The sequence below is a fragment of the Prinia subflava genome, chromosome 24 (assembly GCF_021018805.1).
Source record: "Prinia subflava isolate CZ2003 ecotype Zambia chromosome 24, Cam_Psub_1.2, whole genome shotgun sequence".
Lineage (NCBI taxonomy): Eukaryota > Metazoa > Chordata > Aves > Passeriformes > Cisticolidae > Prinia > Prinia subflava.
Window position 1 is genome coordinate 2817062 of NC_086270.1, and position 15409 is coordinate 2832470.

At 44.8% G+C, this 15409-nt stretch overlaps 1 protein-coding gene across 2 annotated transcripts; it reads right to left on the reverse strand.

Moving 5' to 3' along the window:
* Window positions 1-828: 828 nt before the first annotated feature.
* Window positions 829-14864, reverse strand: SFPQ (splicing factor proline and glutamine rich). 2 transcript variants are annotated; one of them, XR_010082981.1, is made up of 11 exons: window positions 14116-14864; window positions 13494-13682; window positions 13099-13400; window positions 12894-12989; window positions 11389-11585; window positions 11020-11104; window positions 10613-10730; window positions 10361-10409; window positions 10159-10280; window positions 1191-7548; window positions 829-903 (listed from the first exon to the last, which is right to left on the reverse strand). XR_010082981.1 is itself a non-coding variant. In XM_063419105.1 (11 exons), exons 1-10 carry the CDS (start codon window positions 14737-14739, stop codon window positions 1215-1217), a joined length of 1803 nt encoding a protein of 600 aa, XP_063275175.1. In that variant the 5' UTR covers window positions 14740-14864; the 3' UTR covers window positions 829-903; window positions 1191-1214. The 2 variants fall into 2 exon arrangements, 1 of the variants encoding a protein (XP_063275175.1); XM_063419105.1 differs by having other exon boundaries at window positions 1191-1235.
* Between the last annotated feature and the right edge of the window lie 545 nt (window positions 14865-15409).

The following is a 15409-nucleotide window of genomic DNA, read 5'->3' on the forward strand; positions in this document are numbered from 1 at the left end:
TTAGATTTTGAAAGAAAGACAGAAAACAGCAGAAACGACATGACATGGAATCACCATTCAGAATCACAGGCCACATGCCTGCCAAATATTCTCATTTACATCTGATTTAAGATTAAATCAACAGAATTAGTATTTTTTAAAGTTCAGATACGGCTTTGTGTGTTTTCCTAGCCCACAGCAAGGAGCAGCAGTGACAAACCACAGAGGATTCAATAGGAATTCATTCACTGAATTCCACTGACTTCACACCTTACACATCTACTGTTACTCACCTGTGACTCCTGAGTTAAGGTACTCAGCACGTTGCTCTTCAAACAAGATTTTAAATATCTGAAGTTTCCCCTTGTAGTTTAGTGGCAGATTAGAGGGAAAATGTCATTAATTCCAGTGCTGCAACTTGGTTTATTTCCCTGAAATGCTATTTGCTGTGCTCCTGTACATGCTGATTTATACACCAGGCTATTTTTAAAACTCAGTGTTGAAGTATTTCAGCAAATAGCTTTTTAACAAGGTTTAGTTGAATTAACATCTGAGAAGCAGCTGCTCTATTTTCCTTTTCTCATGCTGACAATCATCAACTGCAGCCTGAGTGCAGGAATGGTCATTTCTTGTTTGACCACCTGCAGCACACAAAGGACAGAATTTATTTGCTGCTGCAGGGCTGAAAAGCCTCAGACAATGGTTACATTTTGGCTCTACAACAGCAAGATGCAGAAATTTTATATAAAATTGAGATTAATCACACATTTCAGGCAGGAATTACATAACCCAGCACAGGATGCTGAGTTACTGAACCCTCATAGCAGTGTAAGGACACCAGCTACTTACTTGTCCACTTGTTCCCTTGGTCCCTCCACACACCACTGGGCACCGTGCTGGATGTGCTCATGTTCGACTCCTCAACTGCAAAAACATTCCCAAGTTATTATACCCGCAGTAATTTCCAAATCTTTTGTACAAACCCACATCTAGAAAGGTATTTTTAGCTGCTGCTGTCAAGATATCAAGCTCAGGTTGAGTCAGGGTGCTCAAGCCCACAGTGTGACAGCAGGAACTGTGTTCTACATTTAGTGTATCCATTTGTCCTAACTTCTCAGTGATCCTCAATTCAAAGGTACTCAGTGATTGAACACCGAGTGTCCAAAACCCTTTATTATTTCATCCATCCAGGACAAAAAATTGATACTTACTTCCCACGGATGAGCACTCCGGCATCACTCAGCTTTCATCTTCACCTAAAGGATAACAACTGAAGTTATTAGAGTCATACACAGCAAATCCTGACCATTTCAAAACTAACTTAAAAATAAGGTTTTAACATACATGGACTGATTAGTTATGAGGGGGAACTTATCAATTATTCCAAACTATTATGTGGAAGAATAAGGGGCAGAAATAGGCTAGCCTAAACACTCATCAAGAGCTGAAGGAATATGCAGTCAGTTGCCTAAAGAACTGCACCCTGAGCAAAAAACCATAACCCCAGTCTGAGCACAGTGAGGTTTGATTGCAGCCAGAGGTATACTATCCCTTATGTGAAGGCATTAATTTTGTCAGCTACTTCAACTCTATGACCCTGTCTCCTGTAGCAATGCCCCCTCTGTTCCCCTTCCTGAGGGAGTGCAGTGCTCTGGCCTCTTGCAGCCCTCGTGTTCTACAGTCCAGCAAGTGCTTCAGAAGCCAAAGGCAGACACTACAGGTTGGCACTGTCACTGCTTTTATCCCCAGCAAGTTCTTCCCTCCTCAAGACCCCCCTTTACTATAGCTGAGGGCAGCCAGCAATGGTGAGAGCTGGGGATGTGGTGCAAGGCTCTGCACAGCTCCAGTTGGGAGGCAGATCCCACCATAGGCACAGCATGATCTGACCAGGCAGGGACAACTTCAGGCTTTAGTCTCCAACCCACCACCCACCCGGGTTTCCTCACAGCCCTTGGGAGCGGGAGTTATGCACGTTTTGTTTTCTCTGCCATAGCAACAAACACCATGCATAAGGGATACTATATCTTTGTGCATCCTTTGAAAACTGCAGATTCCCTGCTAGCCACACTCCTCCCAGCCCTCCCCAGTTAGCTCTTCAGTACTGGTGTTCAGAAGCAACATTTATAGAGATGGGGTGTTCACAGACCACTGCGGGATTGCACAGCCAAGTCCTAACGTGTCAATCATTACCTAGCAGCAATGACACAGGAGGGAGAAGGCCAATCCTCCCCTTTTTCCTTTTCCAGGCAGCAGCTATTTAACAGCCCCACTAGCTGGTATGGAGAGTGAAAAAAATCTGAAGCTAATTAGCTGATTCCAAAACTTGCTGGTAGTGGAAGAAGCCAAGTGATTCCCCAGAGCAGCATACTTGGATGAATCCTCCCCAACATGCTCAGCCTCATTGAACATAATGGAACAGAACACTGGCCTTCCTGATCATGTCACTGCAGCTGGCAATGATTAACAGAGACATGCAACCCCATTACTGCTCCAGTCCTAAAACTACTCACAGGCCTCAGTGTTTAGCTATGGGGAGAACTGCAAGCAAATCAACACTTTGTATGCTTAATGTTACAATAAAGCCCCATCCACGCTGTGCTCTGCTCTCCTGCCAGCACCAGGCTCTGCTTGGAGGGCCTAGCAGTACGCAGATGTATTCTGACACCACACTTCTGAGCTTCAGGTAAGCTTTTGAGAAAAAGTGTATTTCACACACAGATAAAACCAAGATGAAACACAATGCAAGCACTTGAATGTCATTTCTTGTACCCGCTTGTTACAGATTGACTTAGAGCAGACATGACTAAGTTTGCTACCACACCGAGTTTCATTACTGCAGCCAGAGCTGGTCTGAGCCCCATGGTTCAGTCACAAATTGCTTGCTCCAAGAGTGTCAAAAACCTGCTTAGTTCAAGCACGTAGAATGAGGCAGATGTGCCAGTAACCCCTCCATGACATTCCTGCAGGTCAAGTATCCAGAGCACACTGGAAAAACTTAAGTCAGATCTTGAGCAATGGTTTAAGATCACTAATTCAGTTTTGCTACCTGACAGCACAGTGGCTGCCAGCAGGCTCGCTACTGGATCCCAGTCCCAGGTAAGGAAAAGCCATCACAAAATGGATTCAAGTCACAGGTAAAGGTAAACCATCATGAAAAGCCAAACTGACTGTGAGACAAGGTGTCAGTCACTGTGTGACCACCTGGCATGGGCTACACTCACTGTGGTGTAACCAAAGACCTGTTGTCATTATCTTATGGTGCACCTGCTACTTCAAGGGTTCAGTGGAACATTGCAAGGTGGCTACAGCGGAGGGCAAGGTTGTCCAGCAGATCCCTGTTCACCAGCAAGAGTCCTGCCTGGAAGGTAACAAAGAAGGGTCCAGAAGTGACAATAGTACCAGAAATGAGTATGCAAAGCAGAACTTTGCAGAACAAGGGAAAACACATTACAACACCTGAGAAATAAACTGAGTATCAGACAAGAGCCAGATCATTCACTGGAACAAGGGACCTTGAAATTCAGGTTCAAGAGCTAATGCAAAAGAGCTGGAGATCAGCATGTCTGGATGTCTGGCAACATAAGCATGTTAATCCTGGAACACTACAGTCAGGAGTTCTAGTAATGAAGAGTTTAGAATTACATCCCAAGACTGATGAAAAATGAAATTGAACATTACACTATCAAGATGACTCTACGAGGCAGAAGTACAGAATCTCATCACTGTCAATTAAAGCAGAGGAATCTATCAGGCTTGTCAATCAAAGGTTAAAACAAAGACTGCTGCAATGTCCAATAAGCTCTATGAAACTCACAGGGATATTCAATCAAGCACTCATTTACTTCCTCAGAAATATTCTGGATCAGTCTCAAAGCTGCTTGTACCAGTAGCTAGAGGTGATTCTCACATAGCACACACGAGGCAAGAGCAGTGGTTACTAACACATTCCCACCAAGCCAAGACTCTACACGGATGAGCTGCAGATGGGCCACTTCATCACTACAGAAAGTTCAAACGTGTTCTTTTCCAGGCACTGAGAGCACCCTGTCAACTACTCAGCTGAGTTTAAGATCACATTCCCTCTTCCCCACAGTGCTCACTTAAGAATATCTTCATTACATCGGAACTAAGAAAAATCCACCCAAGCCAAGCCGTATGTACAGAGGAATCGGGTCTGGAAATCCTCATCTAAGAACCACAGTAAGTCACTTGTTGTCTCTGAACGAGACCGAAGCTTCAAACCGAAAACCACGCAGCTTTGATGCAAGCTCAGCATACAGGTATGGAGTGCTGCACTGTAATTCCACAGTCAGAAGTGTGATGTCAGAATACCCACAGTATAAGATTACATAGAAAGTCACCAAGTTATATTATATTGCTTGTTACCTACCTGGACGCAGTCGGCAATGAGAATCTTGGAGCAAGCAGGAATACTACATCCGGGTCCTAATGTCCATTGCCATTTGTGGTACTACGTTCCTCACAGTTATGAACTGCAGAAATGCTGGCTAAGTGCAGTTATGTAGCAGGCCACTAGTTTAAAGTGTAAATTGCAGTCTCAAACTCCAGCAAGAACTTGCTGCCACAGTAAATGGTTGCCAAGGAGAAGCCAAGAATTTGTCTACCACAAAAATACCACAAAATCTCAAAAGCATTTTCAGTTTCTCATCAGCTGTATAAACGATTAGTGTAATGTAGCTACACCAGAAGGTAAGATTATTCTGTGTTCATTTCTGAGAAAGTGTGAAGACATATGTGTAACAATACCAGTTTCTACTTGCTGCAGTTTATAGAGCTCCAAGTGTCAAAATGGGCTCAATTTTGATAAAACAAACTAAATTGCAACAGCCAATGTCCTCCAAGTCCAGTACAAAAATGTTATGTGATCCAGACCATCCAAAAACAGGTCTGACCAGCAAAGCACTTTTCTGAATGATTTTAGAAGATTCAATTATATAAATCTGAGTTTATGAAAGAAGTCCAAAACCTCATAGGAACAGATCAAAGGAATGTCACTTTCTTGCCTCCCACATTTAGTAACTTTTATCAGATTTTCAAGTTGACATGTTTGCCAGCTTTTAAGACACCATCTTTAAAAGGTCTTGAAAAGAAGTTGGCTAGTTCATCACATGCCTGTTTAGTACATGCAACTCAAAGCAGAACTTGTTTTAGAAATTCTGCTTATGCAGCTACAACAAAGCCAGATTTAACCAAACTTTCAGATGTTTTGAAAACTGCCAAATCTTTCAAATACATTTACTAATCATGGTTTTGCAGCTCAGCTATCTTAATACCTAGCAACAGTAGCTTACATACAAAACAGGGGTACCCAAAGAAAAGCTCTGTAAGGTACAAAGACAGCAGCATCCTTCACTCTTCCAAGTTACAGAACTACAAAAGAACATACTTTAGGATATGCACCAGCATCTCTTTTAATAAAGAATGACATGTAATCTGAAAAATAAACTGAAAAAATTAATTTAATGTTCACGTTCAGAATTCCCCACCTCGGACACCTTCACCTTTTGAGGGTGTCCCATGAACACCCTCCAGAAAAGATATTGTTTAAAACCGCTTCAATAATGCAAATTGCATCAATACTGCTCATTTGTACACTATCCAATACAAGTAACTTCCAAATACTTGGTCTGCAGTTTAGGAACTGCCAATTTGAGATTTCCTCCTCAAGAGCAATTCATTGTTGTAGCATGTTATCAACCCCCAAACTTTTCTGGGTAGACAAAAACGATTCCCCAAACAAGCTGAATCGCTCTTTAGTGAGCTTCATGTTCCACATCAGTGTTACCTGTATCAGCATTTCCCAACTTGCTATTCTGTCATTTAAGGGGGAACAGTACTCCAAGAGGGATCAGACATCTGTACACTAAAACCCCGCAATCTGACACTGAAGTTTTAACCAAAGGGAAAATTTAGCAGAAAATTTAGAATTAGCCAATGCTTAGCACAAGGAATGGAAGGATATTGGGAAGATTAAAGCTATTCACAGAACTCCGGTGGCTGGGGATGGTGTGAAGGTACAGCCAAGCTAAGTTTACCTACTTTGTGCCAAGCAGGTTGATGTATCCTGCATTAACACCGAGGTATTTGACACTGGGAAGTCACGTTCCCAGTTTACCTGGTACATTGTAATAATAAGCAAAGCAACTACCTTACCAATGAGTCCAGAATGCTTTGAAATTCTTCTGGGGCTTAATGAAATGAACAGCAAACTAACACATTCATCAGATCTTCTACAAAAAGAACCTTAAAGGGAGTTTATTTGCACTGTGTAGTATTAACTCTTAAAACTCCAGATTCAGATACTACTTTTGAAGCATTATCTCCAAACATCAATAATAAAAGAGCGATAACCATCATGCAAGCAAGCTGATTGCTGTATTTTACATACAGGATTTTAGGATTTGCCCACCAGCTACACAATTTAAGAATAGTTCCTGCAGTCCCCATAATACAAATGATTGTATTCTGAACTAGGCAAATTAGTCCACTGTTAGCATGAGGACATAAGCAAGTTAACCTTAATCACTCGAGTAACACTTCTGGTCTTTTTGCCAAGCAATTTCAGGCAGGTGTACAATATGGAGCAAGGCCAGATCCTGTAATCTCAAGACAGCTTAAGAGCATATAAATACCACATTAACAATCCTTTAGTGAGGAAGTCAGCAAATACAAGGCATTCTATGAATTTATTTTAAAATAACCATTGCTAGTCTTCTGCTTAAAGTCTTTGAAAGATTCCAAGCAGTAAGTGCCAGGGTGGTAAGTACTACCATCCCACCACCCATAGCTAAAATATGGAATTCGTTACTGCACTGCTTGCAGTGAAGCTTAAAATAATGTATCTCACAGCATTTGTAAGATTTCCATTTGCTTCCTTATTGCAGCACAATTACTGCTCAAAAAATCTGCGCCTACTGCAAAGTCCGGCTACAATTTAACCCAATCTTTGGCTAGAGAGGCACTGTGGGAAGAGATCTCAACTCTTCACTGCAGTTCCACACCCTGGTCTAGGTCCGGCCTCAGCTCGAGGCTCTCAGGTTACTGTGGCAGGTGTGGTATTCGGCCTCGTTTGTTTAACCACGACTGGCAAGAAGAGTTACTACATTTAGTTTTCTATTTATTTGAAGCACAGTAAAAAAAAGGTTGGTACACTTTGGGAATTCAGTGGCACAAGGTACACTGCCATCAAGTTAGGGACGTTATACATCAAAAAAACAGCTAAATTTGATTTTGAAACACTGCATTACATAATTAAATTGTACTCGCCCAAACAGACCACTTACAAATATTAGGTCAGTAAGTTTCTAACATCCATAAAAACGTAGCTTTCTTACTAAAATGCAAGAATTAAGAAGTCGGTGTCTAAACAAGACAGACAAAAACAAACTGGAATGAAACTACAGGTCACATCTAAAATCGGGGCTTTTTGTTTGGGGCTTCATATTCTTCTCTCCCTCTACCATATCCTGCTGTTGTTCCAGGCCCCATTCCTCTAGGACCCTGGCCACCCACGGGCCCCGCACCTCCCTGCCCAAAGCGTTCAGGACGCTATTGGAACAGAATTAACAGTTCATTATAAGTAGTTGATGTCCATGTGTGTTAAGTATATATTTTTAGAAGGTTCCGTAGTCAAGGTTCGTCGATACAATCACCATTGAGCCGATCCACAGGTACCGGGAACATAGAAAGGAAAAAAGGGTAATTTAAAAATTAGTTTATTGTAATACATGCCTTGAGGTATGTTCCCACTTGATGCATTCTCATACATCTGTTACAAAGAACAGATCCTCCCTGCAGTGCTAGAAATGTAAGCATTAGTGCAGATGTGAATTAACAACTTTTCCAAATGAGCTCTAGCAAAATTTTCAACCAAGTTAATGCAAATAGCTTGCGAACTTCTCACCTTTAGTGCAGTAAAAGCTCAGATTACATCACTGTCATTTCCAAATAAGCCTAATGAGAGAATGCAGCTCTGGTTGGCCGAAGCAGGAGCTGACATTCATCAAATGTAACAGAATGCCTACTCACCAGGACTGGCATGTGCTGTCTAGAGACCATGTGCTTTTCAAGATGGGGTTAAGACTACGGTCTGCTGACTAAACTGCAGAGGCCTTTGGCAGTACCAAAACTCATTGTGAGCACTACTGCATTGCAAGAAGAAAAAAAAAAAAGTGAAAAAAGCTACTGACCAGTGCTTTACCTAACCAACGCAACTGCTCGAGCAAAGACTGGCACTTGTTCAAACCCAACGGACTCCGGAGCTGCTGGTGCTGCATCAGATGCAAAACGTGTTCCAAGCACTCAGTGTTTGCAGTTAGAGCTATGCACAGAGGGATGTGTGCATCCAGGCAGTATCTCCCTTCCCGCCCCACCTTCACCACAAGCTCTTGGAAAATTCACAGCTTCACAGCAATTGAAAGGTTTCACACCAAGGTGTAACAGCTAAGTCACTCTGCAATAAAGCAGAGACTTCAGGTCTATTTACTAGTACCTCTAGTTGCATGTACTTCGTTCAGTTACTGTATTACTAGGTGTGATCAGCATTCAACCTACAGAACTTACACATTATGGGGTCAAAGAGAGCTTTAAATTTTCATTTCAACCAAGGCTCCCACTACCGAGTCACAGAACAATGGTAGGTGGTTTGTTACAAAAAGTATCTGCAACTGAAAATGCACACTTCAGAGCTCCTGACTTCTGAAAGTCAGCATGAATCCTTCCAAGAAAGGAGTTTCACTAATATTACTTAGGTTATTTCTCCCTGATTCATGGCAGCTTCAGCTCATCTCCAGTTCTGTTTAAAGGTACCAGCCCAGGAACTGTGACAGCATTGTGTGGCAAAGATCCCCAACCTAAGAAACTCCAGGCAGTTAATCCACCTCACTGTCACATCTTTTGACCAGATCACATTTCAGGTATTACACAAGTTCAACATGCACCTGTACCATGATTTTCAGGAGAAAAATGTACATAGTATCCACCACACACTGCCTAACTGCTCACAGGAAGCTCAGGAACTGCTTAGATATCAGTAGGTTATTGAGATACCTTAAGGCCAACAGCACTGTCTACTAAATCAATGATGCTCTGTGAGGTTACCATTCCAAAGATATGTTCCCCAAAAAGATAAAACAGAAGGTATCTGACAAGCTACTATGGTAGCTCAGCTCATAAAGCCAGAGGCCTAAACCCACCCAAAAATCATTTAGTTCAGCTTGTCCTACAAGTGTACTCCCTTTCAGGAGGGTGAAAGCACACTCGTATCACCACCTAAGGCAACAGATCCCCATCCTGCCCATTAAGCACTTGTGTGATCTCCATCCATGGTGCTTCAGTGTAGGAACACCAAGCAGGCTCCAAGCCCAGTCACACATGTAGTGTGGCAGAAATTAGTACAGTTTGGAAACATACCTCGGGACAGGAGATATGCTGTAGCTTTTAACAGGCTCTACCTTTGTGTCATGCCCAACACAGGAAAACAGACTGGGCTAGCATTCCTTTGGCAGACAGGAACCACAAATGGCTACAAGTCCAGGATAGCTGGAATATGCCTGAAGCTAAAAACCAGCATTTCTGCTCTTCTACAGCAACATCAGCACAGACTAAGGGATATGCTGTTTACCACTGGTTACTTAAATTAATCTGCTGCTCCAACTTGAGCACAGATTTTGGACTGAGCAGCACACCCAGACCAACATGCATCCAGCCTACCTAGGCTTGGAAGGGCCAAAACAAACAGTGTTACACATTAGGAAAGAGAACAAAAAAATCTCTTATCCATCAATACAGAACATCAAATTACTGAAAAGCTCCCACATTAAGTATTTTGATGAAATTTGTCAGATTCTCTAAAATTCATAAAAAATCCTTCCAAGCCTAACAGTGACGCAGAATTTCCAAAGTCCAATGGAGTCAGTTAATTCCAAATACGCTGAGGAGCACATTTGAATTCACTTACAATTTCTGAGTGTGTAAGCTACCATAAAGGTTATCAACTACTCTAGTGCTACACACTGCCACGTTGTCCTGTGTTAAACACCTGACAAGAGAGTCAGCAGTTAACAGTGACATTTCCACAACCATCCGAACACTGGAGAACTCATTCCCAACCACAACAACTCCCTTGTGCTAAGCTAAAGCCACCACAGGATACGTTACCATGTCACTTCCCATCATAGAACCACTCATGGCTGCTTGGCCAACTCCTGGATTAGCTTCATAACCTATGCCGCCACCACCTCCCAGAGGTGGGAATTTCTGGGCTGCTGAAGCATAAGGATCTAAGAGAGAGAAATATATAATCATATTCTGACAATTTCTAAGTTAGCCACATGAAGTAGTTACTTAAAAGATTCTTTACCTCCCATGTTCATTGTGGCAGCACCACCCATTCTCATGTCTCGCTCCCTCTGCATAGAAGAAACAACATTTAAAACCTGAATAAACCACCAAAATCCAAACTTTTCAGGAGATAAAGCACATGTACAGCCAACATACACAAACACAGTGCAATCGCCAACCCAAAGGAAGCCAAACACAGTGAACTTGGAAATACATCACCAAAATTCCTCAACATGAAAATGTAACCCAAACCCAGCACAATGTCACTTACTGGATCCATGTAACCCATTCTACTATAATTCTCTTCCCTCTGTCTTCTCATCTGCTCTTCCATCTCCCGCTGACGGATCATCATCTCCTCCTCCCGCCGGCGACGCTCCTCCTCCTGCCTGATCACCCAAAAGTAACTGTTAAACCCCGGGAGTGGAGCACATGCAACACACACCAACATCACTTGCTGCAGCAATGTAAAGGTACTGAATGATTACACTCCAGAAAAAAAACCCATCTCTATGATGCCCAAATATTTGAGGAGAAACTTACACAGTAGTTCAATTTCGCAAACACAAACTGAAGCAGCAATGGTGTTTCTTGAAAAATAAAAACTTTCACATGTAAGTAATTGGAAAAAAAAAGTAAATATAACTTTGAGTAAAATCCCATGAAAGTAAAACTAACCTCAGCTGAATTTCCTTGCGTTTCTGCATTTCCTGATTATGGAGTTCTTCCATACGCCTCAGCTCCTCCTGGCGCCTCATGAGGTCTGCAGGAATGAAGCCTGTGAGCAGCTTTTTCACAAAATGCCACGTTTTAACTATATCTGAGTTAGATCTGCCTCAGCTGCACTGTGGCAGGGAAGTACCTTCCAGTGGCGTTATTCTTACCAATACACCACTGAAATAAATATCAAAACTTACCAGTTTCTCTTTACCTCTAAAATTAAAGTTCATAGTCAGAGGCATGAATTTATTCACTAAAGCATTAAAAAGCCATATATTTAAACCAGTGTTTAAAGCAAAAAAATGGTCAGAATTCAGAACCAATTACCTTGACGCAGGAGGTTTGCCTGATGCTCATGATAAGCATCTTCCATCTCACTTTCAAGTTTGTCCTTGGCATCTTTCATGTTTTTTGCCACTTGCTCTCTCTGCTGCTTTTCCATTTCATCTAAAGATTTCCATCTCTGGGAATATTCAAATTCAAAACTGCCAGGCTGAGCAAAACGGGGAGGAGTCTCTCTTTCCCTGCAGAAAGGAAGACACTCAAAATGGGCAATCCTGGAAACTCAAGGTCAATACAAGATCACAAGCAAAATAACTGAATTATCAGGGACATCGAGGGCACCCTGAGAATACCCGACAACCACGGGAGAGAGAACTGGCTGTGACAGAAGTGCTGCATCTTACACACTTAGACAACAGCACTGAACACAAATAATTATCACGGCACATGTGGAGACCTCTGCACTACTGCAAATCTTCAGAGTCCTACTGCTTGTTTGCCTCACTCTGAACTGTCTTTAAACGCTTCACTGCTGACAGCTGCAGGTGCAAAATCCTCAAAACAAGACAGGCCTTTGGCCAAGCAAGCACAACCGAGGTAGATTTTTTTAGTGCCAAAGCACTCTGTGTCAAAGGCAAATAACAGCCTTCACTTGCACTTCAATAGTTCTAAAAATGCCTTGACGGCCAACAGTTTGTCATATAAACTCGAATTTAAAATTCTGTAATTTATGAAACAAAACTACAAAGTTCAAAAGCTTTCCATACATTACCAATATAAAGTATTTCAACATTTTGGAACGCTATTAATCCACATTTTTCTCAAAGCTGCCTCTAAAGCACTTCTGATTTTTGATCAAAGCAAGGAATTTTGAAACCTTTCTAAGCCAAGCAAGACTGACTGGATCTCCCTCCTTGCACTCCCTTTTGTGACCCGGGAAAATATAAAATTCCTACAACAAACAGGTTTAATATAAAGATTCTAACATGAAACTGCTGTTTCAGAAAAGATTTCTCTTGACTCTTTAATACTCCTCTAGACTCTTCGTTCCTGTATGCCAGTAATCAGCTCATAAGGCAAATCCACATGCAACAAGTTTATACCAATCATGGAAGGAGTTAAAATGTTACTTTATTTCTCATTTCAAAACATGAATGTAAATATCCAAGTTCCCCATGGGATCATCAACCCAAGACATGCCTTAAGGGAGATGACAGCTCTCAACAATAGCATGAAGCACTTCCAGTCTAATTTTTCATGTTTCTACATACACCAAAACCATCTGTCGAGCTGCTATTTCTTTGTAATACAATGTAAAAAACTTCTTGTGTAACACTCAAATGAATACACTAAACAAATCATTATGTTACTTTAAACTATGAACAAAAAAAACCCAAAAAAGCAAAACACAACCAAAAAAAACAAGAACTGGAAATACAACCAAAAAATCTAAAGCCTGTTTCTGAAAAATTTTCCATATTCCTCAGTGCCAGCGACAATATTATTAAAACATCATCAACACCCTCTTTATATCAAAAGATAGTGCCTACTTTTGATACATCGGATTCTTCTGAGCAAGCTTTTCTGGAAGACCATCTTCATCATCCAGTTGTTCCAATGGTTCCACAATAACTGGCCTGGGAGTACTGAACAGAAAATACTCATTTTACTCCTCTAAAAGCGTTCATTCTCAAAAACTAGAATCCTACAATCTTTATTCCGCTTAAAACTAAAAGACTCTGGGAAAGTACTTACGTTGTCAACAAAAACACCCCCTCAGTACACCGTTCAAATGCTTTCCTTGCAGCTGGCTTTGATGCAAACTCAACAATGCCTTTTCCTGTTGATCTACCTCGATCATCTACAATCACAACAGCTCTTTCCACCGGACCGAACTGGGAAAAAGCTTCCTCGAGCAACTCGTTGGACACGTAGGGTGAGAGGTTCCGCACCGACAGGGCAGCGGCGTGAGTGGCAAAGCGAACGCGGAGCTGCCGGCCCCTCATGGGGGTATCGTCCAACTCTGCCTTTGCGATTTCTGCAAGAGCTCTAGATTCCTGAGGGAAGTGCAAAACCCAGTTTTAGAAAACTAAGTTTTTGTCACCATACTGCGAGAACGAAACGGATGAACACACAACATGGATGCCTACCAATTTAATGAATCCAAAGCCTTTCCCCTTGTTGATAAAAACCTCTCCTGGCTCCCCGTATTTGGCAAAAAGTCTTTTAAAGTCTTCATCTGTGATATCAGCAGGCAAATTCCCAACAAACAACCGGCAACGCTGTGTGTACGTCTTCTCCCCGGGCCGCCTCAGCAGTGAGAGGTTCGCTTTAAACCCCTACAAATAATCAGACCAGTTCCAGTCACCACTGAGTGCCGCACACTGAACTGCAGGGAGCCCTGAGGACCCCGGAGAACAGAAACCGCAGCCCCGGCACCGCCAGGGGCACCGCGAGAAAACCCAAATCACAGCCCCGTACCACCGCGAAGAGACCCAAACCGCAGCCCCGGCACCGCCAGGGGCACCGCGAGGAGATCCAAATCACCGTGAGGGGCACCTCGAGGGAACCCAAAGCGCATTCCCGGGCAACGCGACGGGACAGAAAGCGCAGCCCCGGGACCGCCCTGACACCGGGGACCGCTCGGGGACCGCTCGGACCCCGCTGAGGCGCCGCCGCCTCTCCCCCGCTCCTCCCCTCAAGATGGCGGCGCGGGCGCGCGGAGCCGCCGCCATCTTGTGCCTGAGGGAGGTGGGGGGGGCCGTGACTCACCTCGTCCGACAGCTTCTCGCTCCTTTCTCCCGAGCCCTGCTGTGTCCCGAGGCCCTGCTGGCCCTGGTGCTGCTGCCCGCGGCCCCGAGGCTCCCCGCCCGGCCCGCCGCGGTGCCCCGGGCCACCTTTGTGCGGCCCTTGCTGCGGGCCGCCCGGCCCCTTGGGGCCGCCGCCGGGAGACTGTCCTTGTCCTTTCTTAGGGCCGCCGGCCGGCGTGGGGCTGGGGCTGGGCTTGGATTGCGGCTGTGGGCCGGAGGGAGTCGAGGAGGGAGCCGAAACCGGCGGCTGCTGCTGTGGCTGCTGCCCCGCGGGAAGAGCAGAGGATGGAGGCGCTCCCGCCTGGCTGCCGGTGGGTCCCGCCGTGGTGGCGGAGGCTGAGGAGGATGAAGAAGGTGGAGCAGAGGTCGACGTGGGCGGCTTCGGCGGTTCAGGCTTCGGGCCTCCTCCTGGCGGACCGCCTGGGCCTTGCGGGCCGCCCGCCATCGGACCGCGGTTCTGTCCCATGCCCATGCCGGGCGGCGGCGAGCGGAAATCGTGATTGGGGCCGCCGCGGCCGCCACCGCCGCCGCGCCGATGAAAGCCGCCACCACCGCCGCCACGGCTACGGAAGCGATCCCGCGACATGGTGTACCGGAGGGAGAAGGCGGAGATGACAAGAGAGCTCCGGCCGAGGCAGCTGCTGCTCCTCAGCGCCCGCTGCGCAAAATGGCGGCGAGCTGCACGGCCTCGCCGCCGCCTTTGTCCGCCCCTAATATAGTGTCCCCGCCCCCGGAAGCCCCCTCCTCCCCGCCAGCCAACCACCGGCACCGGCGGCAGTGACTGACAAGTGGAATCACCAATAGCGTCTCGCAATTCCGCTAACTCTTTGATCTCATTGGTAATGAGCCTGCCCTCTGTCCATTGGCGCGTTTGACCGCCGACGTTGGCACGGGACGGTCCGTTAACCCCCCGCGTGCTGATTGGACAGTTTGAGCGGCGGGAGGCGAAGTCACGGCGGGAGCGCGGGTCGTGATTGGCTGGCTCGGCTGTCAGTCAAGCGGAGGCGCGGCCGCGCCGGCTTCGCGGAGCCTTAGGGCGCACTCAACACTGGCTGCAGCCGGAAAAATGTCAAATAAACGTATTTTCAATTACAGTTTGCTACTTCAGCGCGGCCGGAGCCTTCGCTTCTGCTTTGAAACCAAATCTGGGATAAAAAAATATCCGATTTATGCTTTCAAGGGTGGTAGTGGAACTCCGGCGCCAACATGGGGAGTCACATTCAGTCTGTTTTGTGTGAAAAGTCGGGCAGAGAAGC

What these genes read in the sequence shown, in the direction of transcription:
- SFPQ (XM_063419105.1), bottom strand. Translation starts at nt 14,739, where the DNA reads ATGTCGCGGGATCGCTTCCGTAGCCGTGGCGGCGGTGGTGGCGGCTTT. An exon ending in TGCCACAATGAACATGGGAG is followed by an intron (nt 10,281 to 10,360) that starts GTAAAGAATCTT and finishes TCTCTCTCTTAG; the next exon opens with ATCCTTATGCTTCAGCAGCC. An exon ending in CTATGATGGGAAGTGACATG is followed by an intron (nt 1,236 to 10,158) that starts GTAACGTATCCT and finishes GTTATCCTTTAG; the next exon opens with GTGAAGATGAAAGCTGAGTG.